Source organism: Chanodichthys erythropterus, chromosome 3, assembly GCF_024489055.1.
Source record: "Chanodichthys erythropterus isolate Z2021 chromosome 3, ASM2448905v1, whole genome shotgun sequence".
Taxonomy (NCBI): domain Eukaryota; kingdom Metazoa; phylum Chordata; class Actinopteri; order Cypriniformes; family Xenocyprididae; genus Chanodichthys; species Chanodichthys erythropterus.
In genome coordinates this window covers 11,725,948-11,741,508 of record NC_090223.1, presented here as the reverse complement: position 1 = coordinate 11,741,508, position 15,561 = coordinate 11,725,948, and the positions used below count along the sequence as shown (strand labels likewise).

The 15,561-nt window shown below is 38.9% G+C and overlaps 1 protein-coding gene across 3 annotated transcripts; it reads left to right on the top strand.

Annotated features, from left to right (window-relative positions):
* The first annotated feature begins 898 nt into the window (after positions 1-898).
* On the top strand, positions 899-15,163 carry LOC137017102 (nuclear factor 7, ovary-like). 3 transcript variants are annotated; one of them, XR_010894554.1, is made up of 7 exons: positions 899-1,390; positions 1,467-1,562; positions 3,410-3,640; positions 3,718-3,740; positions 3,822-3,940; positions 5,509-6,510; positions 15,031-15,163. XR_010894554.1 is itself a non-coding variant. In XM_067381061.1 (6 exons), exons 1-6 carry the CDS (start codon positions 1,091-1,093, stop codon positions 6,003-6,005), a joined length of 1,266 nt encoding a protein of 421 aa, XP_067237162.1. In that variant the 5' UTR covers positions 899-1,090; the 3' UTR covers positions 6,006-8,585. The 3 variants fall into 3 exon arrangements, 1 of the variants encoding a protein (XP_067237162.1); XR_010894553.1 differs by lacking the exon at positions 15,031-15,163 and adding an exon at positions 8,634-9,222; XM_067381061.1 differs by lacking the exon at positions 15,031-15,163 and having other exon boundaries at positions 5,509-8,585.
* The last annotated feature ends 398 nt before the right edge of the window (positions 15,164-15,561 follow it).

Sequence of the window (15,561 nt, the reverse complement as noted above, 5' to 3'; positions counted from 1 at the left end):
GTGCAGGATCTGAGAAAAAAAAATAGAGAAACTGTGCACAACTTGCAGGATTTGTTAAGAGTACTGCAAGTCCTGCTTGATGGTGGTTACAGAGACCTGTCTGCACTATATTGTCCCCCAACTGGTAGAACTTGGGTTTCCCAGACAGGGATGAGATTTCAGGGAAGACGAGGTAGGGACGTTTGTGTCTATATCAGAGAAGGATAGTGAGAGGGTCATTGTGGAATTACTTTTTATCACTGAGGCCTTTTTATCTTGTGCAGTATATGTTCAGAGAGGCAATGCGTTCACAAATAACTTAATGCCACAATATGTACAATTTACCATACAATGTACCATACAACATATTTTACAATTAATTACATGTCATTTAGCAACACAAGTCATCCAGCTTTTATTAATATATCCTTATATCGTTCTACCTGACTGTAGTGTGCAACAAATGTCTCATACCAGCCACCAAGTGAACACACAGTAATGTTAACAACTTTCAACATACTCAATTGTATTTTTAGTATTTAGTATTTTATATTAGTATGATTGTTTTGACCAAGTAAAACAGTGCTGCATTACCCCACAATTTTAATTTGTTAAATAAAGTGATCTGTATAAGTAGTAATTCAGCTCATGCGGCTGTTTCATTAGAATGAAATAAAATAATGTGAATTTAAATGAGTCTTTTAGTGTCTTTTTTATTATAAATATTTGAGTTCTCTCCTGTGTTCATTTGGGTTTGATCCAAGGTTTTCCTGCATTATACAGTACTTGAGAGAGTGAACACATTCCGAACACATTTTGTTAAACTTTAACCTGAAGGTGTGGCCTGACCTAATTCACAATACAACCTAATGTCATCAGAAGCTCCGCCCTCTTACAACACTTACCAGGAAGAGACTGACTCATTATTTCTCCTTTCTGTCAAACTGACTCTCGGGTCTCAACAAAAGAAAAAAAACAAATCAGTGATCAGTGGAGAATGAAAAACAACACTTTCAAGAAGGACAGCAGATCTTTGTGATTCTCATAGTTATTAATTTTTGCAACATGATTCAAAAAATGAAAGTAGTTTAGATTATTGGAGTTCAAACAAATGGATTCATTATCTGTAGAAGAACTGTCTTGTCCCGTGTGCTGTGAAATCTTCAAGGCTCCAGTTCTTTTATCCTGTAGTCACAGTGTCTGTAAAGAGTGTCTTCAACAGTTCTGGAGAACCAAGAAAACTCAGGAGTGTCCTGTCTGCAGGAGAAGATCCTCAAAAGATGAACCTCCATATAATCCCACATTAAAGAACTCCTGCGAGTCGTTACTGAAGGAGAGAAATGAGAGACGTTCATCAGGATCTGAGGAGCTCTGCAGTCACACATTCAGTGAAGCGGTTTCATCATATAAGGTAAGATTTATATTTGACAATTTGAACATATTAGAGAAATCTCTGGTGTCTTATAGATTTTCATTTTAAATTCTAGGAGGAGCTCAATAAAGCACTGAAGTCCTTACAAGAGAAACTTAAACACAAAGAAAACATTAAAGGAGAGTTTGAGGAAACAGTTCAACACGTCAAGGTGAGGACTGATGGATGAAAAATATTGATGACTCTTACAAATGTCTTCAAATTTTTTATTCTCTTGAAACAGAATGTCCTTCTCAGTGGCACAGCAGCCATTATAACTAGAGTGACATGTTCTCCTCACTTTTATAAAGAATGTTTATCAAATGTAACATATTAAGATGTTTATGTTACCGTTAGTGTAAAACAAAGCCTCTGATTGCTGGTTGCTTCGGCAGTGGGCAGGACTAACGTGCAAGCAGCAATCCCATTGGTATTGCTCACCTTCCACTCTCCACGCTTTCAGCGAGATAAAGTGGTTAATATTCATGAGCCGAACTGCTGTTTACAATATGCTTCTACCTGAAGAAAGATGTGAGTGAAAAGAGAAGTCATCGTCGACTAATGTTGGTAGATATGTGAACTTTAGTAGTGAGTTTGGTTGTGAGTATTTATTTTCTCCAACCTCGTTCACAGAAACACTGAATGACCAATCTCAAGCACCAGCAGCCCATAATTCTGTTTAATATAAAAATATGCATTTTCTTTCAGACATACTTGCAACATTTTAGTTGTAACTTTCATAAAATGAACAAATATGTTTTATTGACTCACGTTCCTTAAAAGTTCAGTTGTTATGCTTTTAAATGATGTCACATATGAATGCATCTTATTTATTAGCCATTTAAAACTGTTTTTGTTAAGAAGCTGATGAGATTTATGAATATTTTCACCATACAGACACAGAACATCTGCTACTACAATATTAGTACTTCAGAAAGTTAAAGTTGTAGTTAACCCTGTATGTATTAACCGTGAAATATTTTTTCAATTTACATTACATACAATAAAATTGAAAATGAAAATTTGAAAAAAATGAAATAGCTTCAATTATTAAAATGAAATTATTAATTAAAATGAAAAAAATTAAATAGCTTCAATTATGCAAATCACAAAAGATTTTTTGGAAAAAAAAAGAAAAAAAAGATTTTGGGGGAGTGCTTAGGGAAATGGTAACTCAATGGAATATTTTAACAATAAGTTTTTCTATAAAATTAGGATTTTTTTTTCTATTTAAATGCACATTTCTTTTAGAAATTGACAGATTTATATACTTGGAACTCATGCAAACCAAAAATAAGCAGATCCCTATAATTTAATCCCTATCAATAGCTATCATTTGGTTAACACATCCTCACACTGATCACGTGGAAGAGCTCTACTCTTCCTATTGCCCTTTCCTTAAAATATTGCTATATTCATTTTCTGAAAAGAAGAAATAATTTTGTTATCTATACAAAAATAAAGCTATACTAAAAAAAATCAAAATAAATATATAACAGCAATTATATTGTTGATGCTACTATCTATAAAAAATCCCAATAGGTAAATACTTTACTGCAATTCCACTGTAGTACAGCGTTGCCATATGGCAACATTAATGTTTTCTCAATTTACAGTAAAACTATGTTAGACAAAGTTGATTTGTGAATAAAACTTCCTAATTTACTTATCAAAGATGCTGCAAAAAAAAAAAAAAAAAAAAAAAAATCTGTAATTTCTGCAGCACTTCTACAGGTGACATCCATGTGAGGGAGACAGTGGGAAAGAGAGTTTTTGTGGAACATTCAAATGTCATGTGAATAAAAAACAGCACATCATTGTAAACCTTATGGCCTACCCTTTTAATTACCATAGTGCAATAGATTGTATTTTTTCTGAATAACAAGGAAATGAGTAGAAATGAATTGTTGCCATATGGCAACACTGTACCATAACCAACATTTCCCCACTAACTCTTCATGCTGCTCCAGAATCAGTTGCATCTTTGAGATGATTGAAGTGAATGTGTTTTGATTTCAGCCTCAAGCTGAGCACACAGAGCGTCAGATTAAACAGCAGTTTGAGAAGCTTCATCAGTTTCTCAGAGATGAAGAAGCAGCTACAATCACTGCACTGAGGGAGGAAGAGGAGCAGAAGAAGCAGATGATGAAGGAGAAGATGGAGGAGATGAACAGACACATCTCAACTCTTTCACACACAATCAAAGACATGGAGGAGATGATGAAAGCCAATGATATCTGCTTTCTGAAGGTCTGATTTCAGATCATTGGTTGATCATTGGTTCATTGATTGAGTTCTTGATGATAAATGGTGTGTTTGTTCTGCAGGAGTTTCCAGTCTCAAAGGAAAGGTGAGTGATCTGCTCCTGTCTCTGGTTTCTCTGGCTCTGATCCAAAGCCACTGCAGTTCTGACTCCTGAATGTTCTTCCAGAGTCCAGAGCTCACAGCCGGATCCACAGATGGCTTCTGGAGCTTTGGTTCATGTGCCGCGATACTTGGGCAACCTGCAGTTCAGAGTCTGGAAGAAGATGCAGGACATTGTCCAAAACAGTGAGTCTGACAGCAGAAGATCTCTACTTTTGCACATACAGTTGGGTGGATGGTTTTTCATGACACAACACATGTGTATAATAATTCTCCTTTCTTCATCTACTCAAGACCAGAAAAGTGTAAAAATGAAAAGATACTAAGTTCTTCAGACTGACACACTGAAGCATCTGGAGAACCTGAAGTGGTGACTCTTCAGCTCTTGGTGTGAAAAACGTGACTAAACACATTCCACTGGCAGGTTATTCCAGTGCAGGAGTTTCTCCAATAGGGGTTGTCAGCAGGGGTGACCCCTGGTACACTTAGGGTGTAGGTGGTGGCTATTGCTGCTGGGCATGTGCTTATTGCGGGTGTTTCATTAGGAAATCTTTCCCAAGGCTGCATTTAACTCCACTTTTAGACATACACTGCCAAACGTCACTAAGAACTTTCCCTCGGGGGAATCCCCTCTGCCATTTTGAAGTGTGCTCAGCTTTGTCAAGTGTAATTTTTTCCCTCTAAAGGGAACGTCTCAGGTTATGTATGTAACCCAGTTACCTGAGAAGCGAACAAGACGCTGTGTCACTTTGCCTTATGCCAAGTTTACACTATAGAACTTTAAACTTCGGCATATCGCTGTGCTGTTCAGACTGTGACACACTGCGGCTACACTGTATGACAGATGTATCACTTTTCTCACCATGTCATCAACTATCTGATATTCTGATTCTCATATATTTGCAAATGAGTGTTTTGTCATTTAAAAACCTACATCATGACCTTGATTTTAATCTATAATGCAAGATGGGCACCGCCTTGTTTGTTTGTGCTTTAGTTCAGAGAGTCCTGTCGGATTTATAGGCTACAGCACGTGAATTCATCCATTTGTACAGAAATGCATGTGGCCGGTGAACTGGAAGAGGAATAAAGTGAGCTTTATAGTTACTTACACAATGTGTATCTGATATGAGTAAACGTCGGGAAATTATAGGCTATTCGAGCATCAGTGTATATATATATTTCATTGGCTGTTGCGTCGCGACATGTGACACCACAGGATAACGAGTCGGCCAACAGCTCCAGATATTTAGCATGCTAGATATTTGTCTGCCGTCAATGAGGTGTCGGCCATGCGTCAGCGAGTCTCTTTGATGTGTCGTTGAGTAGTCGGCGAGCTTGTTAACCTGCAAATTGGGGTTAAATCGGTCTTAAAACCCTGTAGTGTAAACTTAGCATTACTGTGGCAAAATTTAACACATGCTTCAGACACCGGCACACTCAGAAGCATTCCCATAGCATCAACACCATGATAGCATCAACACCACCTTCTCAGGGAACCAGGATACATTCATAACTGTGAGATGGATGTCTTGATGGGACACAAATGTCTGAATAACATATTTAATGTTTGCAGTTGCTGATATGCATCGTAAAACACTGATGATAAAAATGAGTCCAAAAATAATAACAAGACTAACAGTGTGCCTGATGTATTTGATCAACAGAACGAGTGTCATAATTCATAATCTTCTTTACAGTTCATCATTATATGAACATCAGAATAAAAATATCTGTTGATTGTGTCTCATCAGCTCCTGTGATTCTGGATCCAAACACTGCTAATCCACGTCTCCTCCTGTCTGACGATCTGACCAGTGTGAGACGGAGAAGAAACGAACAACTGCCTCCTGATAATCCAGAGAGATTTGACTGTTATGACTGTGTTCTGGGTTCAGAGGGCTTTAACTCAGGAACACACTGCTGGGATGTGGACGTTAAAGAGAGTTTAGTCTGGAGTCTTGGAGTAACTACAGCATCAAACCAGAGGAAGGGAAACATTTTCTTTAACACTGATGTCTGGTGTGTGTGGTATGATCAGTTCAAATCACAGTTTGGATGGTGTGGCTTTCTTGTTAAACAGAGGCTTAAGAGTGTGAGAGTGTATCTGGACTATGACAGAGGAACAGTGTCATTCTCTGATCCTGTAACTAACACACATCTACACACATTCACAACCACCTTCACTCACACACTCTTTCCATTCTTCTGCAGTCGTTACCCTCTCAGGATCTTACCGTTCAATAGTTAGTAGACATTGCACCTGTAGGTCTGGATCTTCCTGCTTTCATCTTTTACAGTCATCCTATGTAATAGAATGAGGATTGGTTATGTCTGCAGGTGTAGCGTAACAGGATTATGTGAATGCTAAGGGACAGTGTTTTCAGTGTGGCAGCATCCAAAACTACATACTCTCTTCAGTAGGTATTTATATATACATATTAATTACACACAGTACTCACACATATATTATGCAAACTCAAACTTTTATTTTGTATGCGATTAATCATGATTAATCTTTTGACAGCCCTAATATATTTTGATTAATAGAAATATTCTACAGAACCTCATTTGATTGGCTTCAAGGACCCGCCTTCCTCATGCTTGAAAAATTCATTGAGTGAAAGAATTGACCCTTCGCCAGGAGTTTGATTGACAAGCGATCTAACCAATCAGAACGCCGAATCCACCATTTTGTCTGACAAAGCAGTCAGGAGTAAGAAGATTAACCTCAGTGGACTTGAACTTGAAAAATGGTGTGTACAGACGTCTTTCCGCGGTTGAAACAACACTCCTTCTGATGTTCCTTCATGTTTATTTGATGCTATAAATGAACTAGTAGGAAGAGTTGATCGGTTCACGAGCCTCTTGAGCAATCTGTCACGACACATTAAAGAACCACAAAACGGTTTTTATTGTTTAAATTTCTTAAAAAACTATGCAGTTTGATTAATATCATAAGTAACCTGCTCTATCTTGTCTGTCGACGTGTTGTCAGTGTCTTCTTTGCTCCACAATGTGTTTTTCACTGCATGTGGCGTGACAGCGCCATGACTTGTCAGACAAAACAACAGTAAGGGGGGCGTGTCTTTGCGAAGGGTTCATACTAAAACTGTAAGCACAGATAAAAGAAAGATGTACATATCAGGTTATTTCGGTTATTTTCCAAAAAAGTTTTTAATTGCTCATTGACTACTTCCTCCAAAAGCTTAGATAAAACACATAGTTTAGATATTGGGAGTTCGCTTAGGTAAATAGAAAGATTAAATAAATAAGTCAGTGGTTCAGCAATAAAATCAGCTGGTAGCTTTAAATAAAATGGTTCTAGCTAATCGGGCCCTGCAGACTTATTTGAGTCCAACTGACTCAGGACTTTATGGACCCGAGAAACAGAGAACTGGTTAAGTTACAATTTTTGTGTAGTTCATTTACATGGAACATCAATTGAGAGTTCGGTAAAAGAGTTAGTCATACAACAATTTAGAGACTGAGATTCAAATAAAGAACCTGAATATATAAAATGCTCATTTAAACTAAAATATCTAAAATAACTGACTTCTCTGTAGTCAGGAGATGATTTTTAGTAATAATTTTATTAATCTACATATTATCAGTTCAAGACAATGACTTGATTGTTTTCCAAAATTTAACTGGATTATTTCAATTTTGTGATGTTTCAAATAGATAGAAATCTGATTTGGCTTTTTCTTATCTGGGAAGTACAAAGATTTCTCACCTTTCTAAAATGAAGCCAGACCGATTCAACTTTGGTGTTTCTAGCTTTGGCCCAAGCTGCATTCCTGTCCTGCAGAAGCCTAGTTAGCTCCGATGTGAACCAAGGATTATTTTGTGCCTTTACTCTTATTTTACGCATTGGTGCATGCTTATTTACCAGGTGCATAAAACTATGGCCATGCATGCTTCCTGGCTAAGAAAGGGGGGCAAACTTAAGCAATTTGGGTAACCAAATGGGTGAAAAGACAACACAACTTGAGCCACAAGAAGATTTACAGAAAACTCACAGAGTTGAGACTGTTTTTACAAATAAACTGCATCAAATTGTTCCAAGACAGTTCTAAACTGACTTACCAAACATCATTCAACTGCATAATTTGATATCATGTCTAAACATTCTACATGTGAACAGTTATGCTTAGAACACTCACAATTCATGTAATTGTTATAACTTTTGAATGGTTGAATGAACGTATGCATTATTTAGAATTAATTTAAATCTTTATTTTCAATTCATATTGTGGCTTGAATGAAATCTGTGTGAAACTATTTTTAAGGAAATCAGGTCTAAACTGCAAGAGATAACATTTAATTTAGTGAAGTTCCTAAACGTAATTTAGGGAGGAGCGAGCCCATCTAATCTTCCAATCAACAGCCAGAGTATATAAGCAGCTGCTTACCTCTCGTCATGTTCAGCTGTTCCAGCATCCCTCCACCTCCCCAAACTCCACCTTCATCTCAGGTACCTTGCCCTATGTAATCATATCCTATATTTATTCACTGTGGGGGGTGTATCAGAGCTTGAGCTGAAGATGCTTCATCGAGCCCCTCCTCAGTGGACAGCAAGCCAAATTAGCTAACCTAATACCCTAAAGATTATATGGGCAAACAAACTTGTTAAATGTTAAGAGGGAGGAGGAAAGCCACCTTTGGAGGAGACGATACCTGATTGGTCAGAACTCCTCAACGAGGTTTGGCAAACACCTAAAGTTTAAATAGTCAGATCAGAATGACAAATTCAGTATAATATGGCTTAAGACAAAGAATAGACGATGAAGGGCAGACAAGCAGTTTCATTCAAGCCATCCAAATTCTCACTCACCTTTCTTTTCTTTTACTTTATCTTTCCTTTCTTTTTACGCAGAGAGTCTCGTGTTCTAAGTTTTGCCGCAAAGTTTAACCAACGACTTTTGCCGCATCAACATTAAACTCCAGCCATGACAAGAGACTCCATTCATTTGCCAGCACGCCCAAATGTGATTGGCTTTTCCACGACAATCCAACAAACACGGAAAGCCCTTTTCTCCAAGCCAAGGTGCCAACAAGGGAATCCGCATTCAAAGATACTAACACTGAACTGGTGCAGTAAATGAATGACTCATGGTTCGTTCAGGTCAGGTCTTATGAAGTGCATATTTTTCTAGACATCATGCTCATCATTTCATTCTCCCTTAAAACCTTTCTTTCTGCAACTTGTATGAATGTTTGTGTGTGTGTGTGTGTGTGTTTATGTTAGATATTAGTTTGTGTATGAATATACCTGTTTCACTGACCTGGTGCACAGCAGTAACCAGACAGACTCCAGACAACGCCTCTGAATATGCTTTAATCACAGTCGGGAGGATCTCACAACGATCACAGAGAATCCTCACCACAAAAAGAGTTCAACAGTTTATATAGAATAGATGCATGGGAAAGATTCAATTACATCATTTTTCTCTAATATGATTGGTTCTTCATATATGCATTTCAGCAAAATCCCTCTTCTATTTCTTTATGTTTAATCTTTTATTTCAAATTCTTACATTTGATAAATTAAAATAGTAAGACACTATAGGGCTGTTACCAAATTAAATAATTTGCACTGAAAAAGTACAACTGCATTAAATAATCTTTTGAGATTCTTTAAATATTTTTTAATATACAAATAATAAATGTTGGTGGGAAATTTATACTTTTAAACATGAAATTAAACCACCAGTAGATGGCGGCAAGTGACCATCTTAATGAGTGAGCCATTGAGTCATTTATTCAAATGATTCATTCAAAAGGCTGAATCAAGAATGAAGCAGTTGTTTATGATTGGGCCATTGAATCATCACTCAACTGATTCGTTCAAAACGCTGAATCATTCGAAACAGCTGAGCGTAGCTGTGAGATGCGCCGTTTCTGCTTTGTTTGGAACTATTTTCGCTGCTACAATAGAATAAAAAACAATCATACTGCACCTAAAACGTAAGTAATTAATATTAACTACTTGTTTATTGAACTGTTGTATGAAATTAGTGTCACTTTCAGTCAAGGTGATATTCAGACATTCAGCACTTTCGGTCGTGTGATGCTTAACTTTATTTTGTGAAGTAGCTAACATAGCATAGTCAGATGCAGCTTTATTTTTAGTAACAGTAATACATAATTTTCTCCATCATACAATATGTTTTAAATGAATTGCATGCCATTTATCAACACAAGCCATCTAGTATTTAATATGATATTCTAAAATCGATGTATCTTACTGCAGTGTGTAACAGTGTCTCACAGCAGCCGTTGAGCGAATGCACAGAGTAACGTTATAACATCATTTTCACCACTCTCAAATGGATCTAATATGATAAACAGAGCTGTATTTCCTCATACTCATGACCGGAAAAGCGGAAGCGGCGCCGGCGACTGTGACATAATAAAAGTCCTGCTGCTCGTGAGGTGTGTGTTGATCAATCGCTCCAGCTCCTTGTTCAGCTCAACAACACTCGCTCCTGCTCTGCTTCATACTACAGTAACATTAATAATCACATCCATGAACATGATTTCTGCCCGAGTCCAATCCCTATTATTTTGCACCGTCCGTTGAGGTGTAGACTACATGTCCCAAGATTCCTCTCTAAAACTTCAGGAGTTGCGAGCAGGAGTTGCGAGCAGACAGCGGTGACGGCAGAAGCGCGTAAGTGTTTTGCTTAATATCTGTTGTGGTCAGTTGCTTTGTTTATTATTTTATTATTTGCTGCTAGGAAGGATTAATTCGTATCTGTGCCTGTCCTATTTTCTACCTTGACTATAATTGTATTTAATTGTACTTGTTGGAAATAACAGCCGCGTTTTTCAGAGTTTATTGGTGTTATTGCTTGTTTTTCGCACTTAAACGCTGTGTTGTTGTAGCATTAGTTTCGTCCCATTCACGGGCTTTAGGCTTTGCAGTGCTAATTTTCAAGGCGGGCTTAGCTATCTTCAACCACGTGTTAATAAGCAGTATATTATTGCGTGTGCGCGCTGTCGTGGAAGCGTCAGCGGGAGCGTTCAGCCTCCTCGTGTGAAGACTGACTCGGGTAAAGACCTGCGACTCTACCTGTGCGACTCCACCGAGCAACGACACCTGTAGGCACTTAAGTTTCTTCATTTCCTTCACACTTTTCCTAATCCTCAGCATGTGCTTTCAACACATTCCTGTTGTCTCTTGGCAACCCTCCACTAACCCATGTAAAAGGCAGCGCAATGTTTCTAACCTGCGCCCTATTTACTCGTCTTCTAATATTAACACTCCTCTCTCTGTCTCTGTGGGTCTATGGAATTGTCAGTCAGCAGTTAACAAAGCTGACTTCATTCCAGCCTTTGCTACTAATTTTTCTCTCAATATCTTGGGCTTGACTGAGACCTGGATTCCTCCAGAAGACTCAGCAACCGCTGCTGCTCTCTCTAACACCTTCACTTTCTCTCATACCCCTCGCCAGTCTGGGAAGGGTGGGGGCACAGGTCTTCTCATTTCTAACAATTGGAAATACTCCACTCATTCCTCTCTTTGCAACTACAATTCATTTGAGTTTCATGCTATTACAATCTCAATTCCTGTCAAAATTCATATTGTAGTAATTTATCGCCCCCCAGGCCAACTGGGTACCTTTGTAGAGGAACTGGACATGCTGCTGTCCTCATTCCCAGAGGATGGTAGCCCACTTGTAGTTTTTGGCGATTTCAACATTCATCTAGAGAAGCCTTATGCTTCAGAATTCCTCTCTCTTGTAGCCTCATTCGATCTCAGTCGGCTTAACACCACAAGTACACACAAATCTGGCAACCAGCTTTACACATGCAACTGCATCACTGACAGCATTTTGGTAAAACCTCTGCACATCTCCGATCATTTCTTCATTACTTTTAATCTACAACTCCCCATTTGTCCACCACCAACACCTCTACCAGTTACCTTCAGACGAAACCTGTGCTCTCTTTCTTCTTCTCATCTTTCCTCTATTGTATCATCCTCCCTTCCCTCACAATTCTCATCTCTGGATGTGAATACAGCAACAGACACATCATGTTCCACCTTAACTTCATCTCTAGATAGTATCTGTCCTCTGTCATCCAGGCCTGCACGTGCTATTCCCTCTAATCCCTGGTTATCCGATGTTCTTCGTGAACATCGGACCAAACTCAAGGCTGCAGAGAGGAAGTGGCACAAATCAAAAGACCAATCTGACATAAGCAGTTATCAATCTCTGCTCTCATCCTTTTCTGCTGAAATTCATGCTGCTAATTCTTCCTATTTCCACAACAAAATCAACAGTGCTTCTAACACACGCACACTTTTCAAAACATTCAATTCTCTCCTTTGTCCCCCTCCACCACCACCCACCTCATCCCTAACTGCTGATAGTTTTGCTAATTTTTCCACTGCCAAAACATCTACCATCAGCAGTCAGTTCTCCGCTCCACACACACAGCCACACACCTCCTCTCTTCATTATCCCCCCTCACTGAGACAAAAGTATCCAAACTTCTCCTCTCCAGTGATCTCACTACCTGCCCTCTAGATCCCATCCCCTCACACCTTCTACAAGCCATCGCTCCTACACTTTTACCAGCACTTACACATATTATCAACACATCTCTCCTCACTGGCACTTTCCCTAACACATTCAAGCAGGCTCGGGTGACCCCCATGCTTAAAAAACCCACATTGAACACATCTCTTGTAGACAGCTACAGACCTGTTTCTCTCCTACCATTCATAGCAAAAACACTTGAACGAGTTGTTTTCAACCAGGTGTCATATTTCCTCTCACAGAGCAACCAATTTGATGTCAATCAATCTGGTTTCAAGAGTGGCCACTCGACTGAGACTGCTCTGCTGTCAGTCACTGAATCCTTGCGGATTGCAAAAGCTAATTCCAAATCATCAGTTCTCATTATGCTCGATCTATCTACTGCCTTTGACACGGTGAATCATCAGATCCTCCTGTCCACACTCTCATCACTGGGCATCACAGGTACTCCGCTTCTCTGGTTTGAATCCTATCTCACAGGAAGGTCTTTCAGGGTTGCCTGGAGAGGGGAGGTATCCAAAGCTCATCAACTGACCACGGGTGTTCCTCAGGGTTCAGTTCTTGGACCCCTCCTCTTCTCCATTTACACTACATCATTTGATCCCATCATTCAGGCACATGATTTCTCCTACCATTGCTATGCTGATGACACACAACTCTTCCTTTCATTCCAACCAGATGATCCCACAGTAGCTGCACAAACCACAAGCTGTCTGGCGGACATCTCGGCATGGATGAAAGAACATCATCTACAGCTCAACCTGCCTAAGACGGAGCTTCTCGTCTTCCCTGCCAATCCGACTCTAAATCACGACTTCAGCATCCAGCTAGGTACATCCTCAATTACCCCATCAAATTCGGCCAGAAATCTTGGAGTAATCACTGATGACCAACTGACCTTCAAGGACCACATTGTTAGGCTTGATTTCGAGCCCAAAAGAGCCCACGTCACGCCTCTCTTCATCTCTCTACACTGGTTACCACTTGCTGCTCGCATCAAATTCAAGGCGTTGACGCTTGCTTACAGATCTACCACAGGCTCAGCACCCTCCTACTTCTGCTCACTCTTACGAGTCTACACTCCTACCAGAAGCCTGCGCTCATTAAAGGAGCGAAGGCTTGTGGTACCATCATAGAGAGGCACAAAATCACTCTCCAGGACATTCTTATTCACTGTTCCTTGCTGGTGGAACAATCTTCCTGCCTCCTTCCGGAATGCAGAATCCTTGGCAATATTTAAAAGACAGCTGAAAACTCATCTCTTTCGTGAGCACTTAACCTCATCTTAAAAAATAAATAAATAAACCTTCTTATTCCTATCCTTTCACTTCCTCTAATCCCTCTCTAATGTAGTTTATGATACTCTGAGCACTGCCTAAACTTGTATTGTAAGCACTTCTTGTGTCTATCTGCCTCGCCATGACGACTCGCTTGTTGTATTCCTCACTTGTAAGTCGCTTTGGATAAAAGCGTCTCCCAAATGAATAAATGTAAATATAAATCATCAAGCTACAACTTTGTTTTGAATAGGCGTCTAGCGACCTCTAGCGGACAAAATTATTGCATATTGTACCTTTCAATCAGTTTATAGTGAAAATTAATAAATAAATTAGAGACAAAATTGCAGATTTTGCTGCTGATATTTTATTATATTTATATGATATGAATTATAATTACTTTTAATTCATATAATATATTCATATAATTATATTAATTGACAAGTAATATTAAACTTTGCTTTTTAAATTAATATAAATATAATACACGCATTCATATATAATGTTTTTAAAACAACGTGTATTCATTTGAGTTTTTTGTGAATCTATATAATTAGGTCTATTTCTTTGATTCACATCCTGCATTGATATAGTCAGATATTTTCTTTCAGCTGCCTTCTCAAACTTTCACTGCAGCAGCAGTGTTTATTACTGCCTTGTAAACACTTTTAATTTGATGATAATTTTCAAAATCATCTCTTAATCTTCAGAAGAGAAGAGAATTTGCAGTTTCTTTCACAAGAAGTCAATCAAACAGACGTTCTCCATGTTCTTTGTGATCGGCTGTTTGCCACATGTGTTCAGGTACACACGCTTCAGAGTTAAACGCAAACTCTGGATTAAACCTGAGTTGACAGGAAACGTTTATACCGAGCGTTATGAGACCACTGAATCTGATCTAAACCAGGTTGCATTTATCTGGATTTGTCAACTCCAAACCTCTGAAACTCAGCTAGCTCTATGCAACAGGCCAAAGGACTATTGTGGTTTGTTTTCACTGTGGACTAAATAAACTCTGTAATTGCACTCAACGTATTAGTTCTATCTGTTTAAGATGTGACATCCGCACACACACACACACACACACACACACACACACACACACACACACACACACACACACAATTAGAGTGATCAGAGTTCATTTGCATCAGTTGTGTTCTCTTAATGTCAACAAACAGCAATCAGTTATATCCAGGGACTGATTTTAGATGAAAACACTGTCTGAGAGACACTTTAAAGCATTGATGGACTGGAATTACCCCTGTCCTTGAATTTTACATAAGATAACTCTATAACTATCACTATATTGCCACATCTAACAGAGAGTCTTCCATAACTGAAATTGTTTCTCACCTGAATACTTGACAGTGTATGTGACTGAGGTCTTGAGTTGGTTTCTGCGAGTAAGCTGACATCTCCACTCTCTGTTGTCATCTTCATTCAGGAGTGTTGTAGTCAGAGTGATGATACAGTGATATGATGATATCTGATATCTGGAGTCTGTCTTCAGATCAACACCTGTCTTATTCACCCACGACAGCTGAAGTCCCTCAGAACGGAGCCAACGATCACAGGAGAATCCAGAATACAACTGACAGGAGAGAGTCACGGAGCGGCCTGGACTGATGTCAGTCTGTGAGGATGATGATGAGGAAACTGAACATAAGACACAAATCACAGATGGTTCAATCATTATGTGTGTTCAAAGGGAGAAGCTGCCCTTTTTTACACTGATCACATAATCATAAAATTACCATGAAGCACATGCAGAAAAACACGTGCATCATTTCCTTGTTTTTGTCCATTCACATATTGTCTGCAGGTGTAAAATCCATAATCTTCTTTTGTGACGTGCTTGATGTTCAGAGAGCAGTCAGACCCCAGACACAGTCTCTCATGTCTCCCTGTGTTTTTCTTCTTTATCCCTAAACCAATCAGTTCAACTACTGCTGAATGTCTGCCATAGATCCATGTA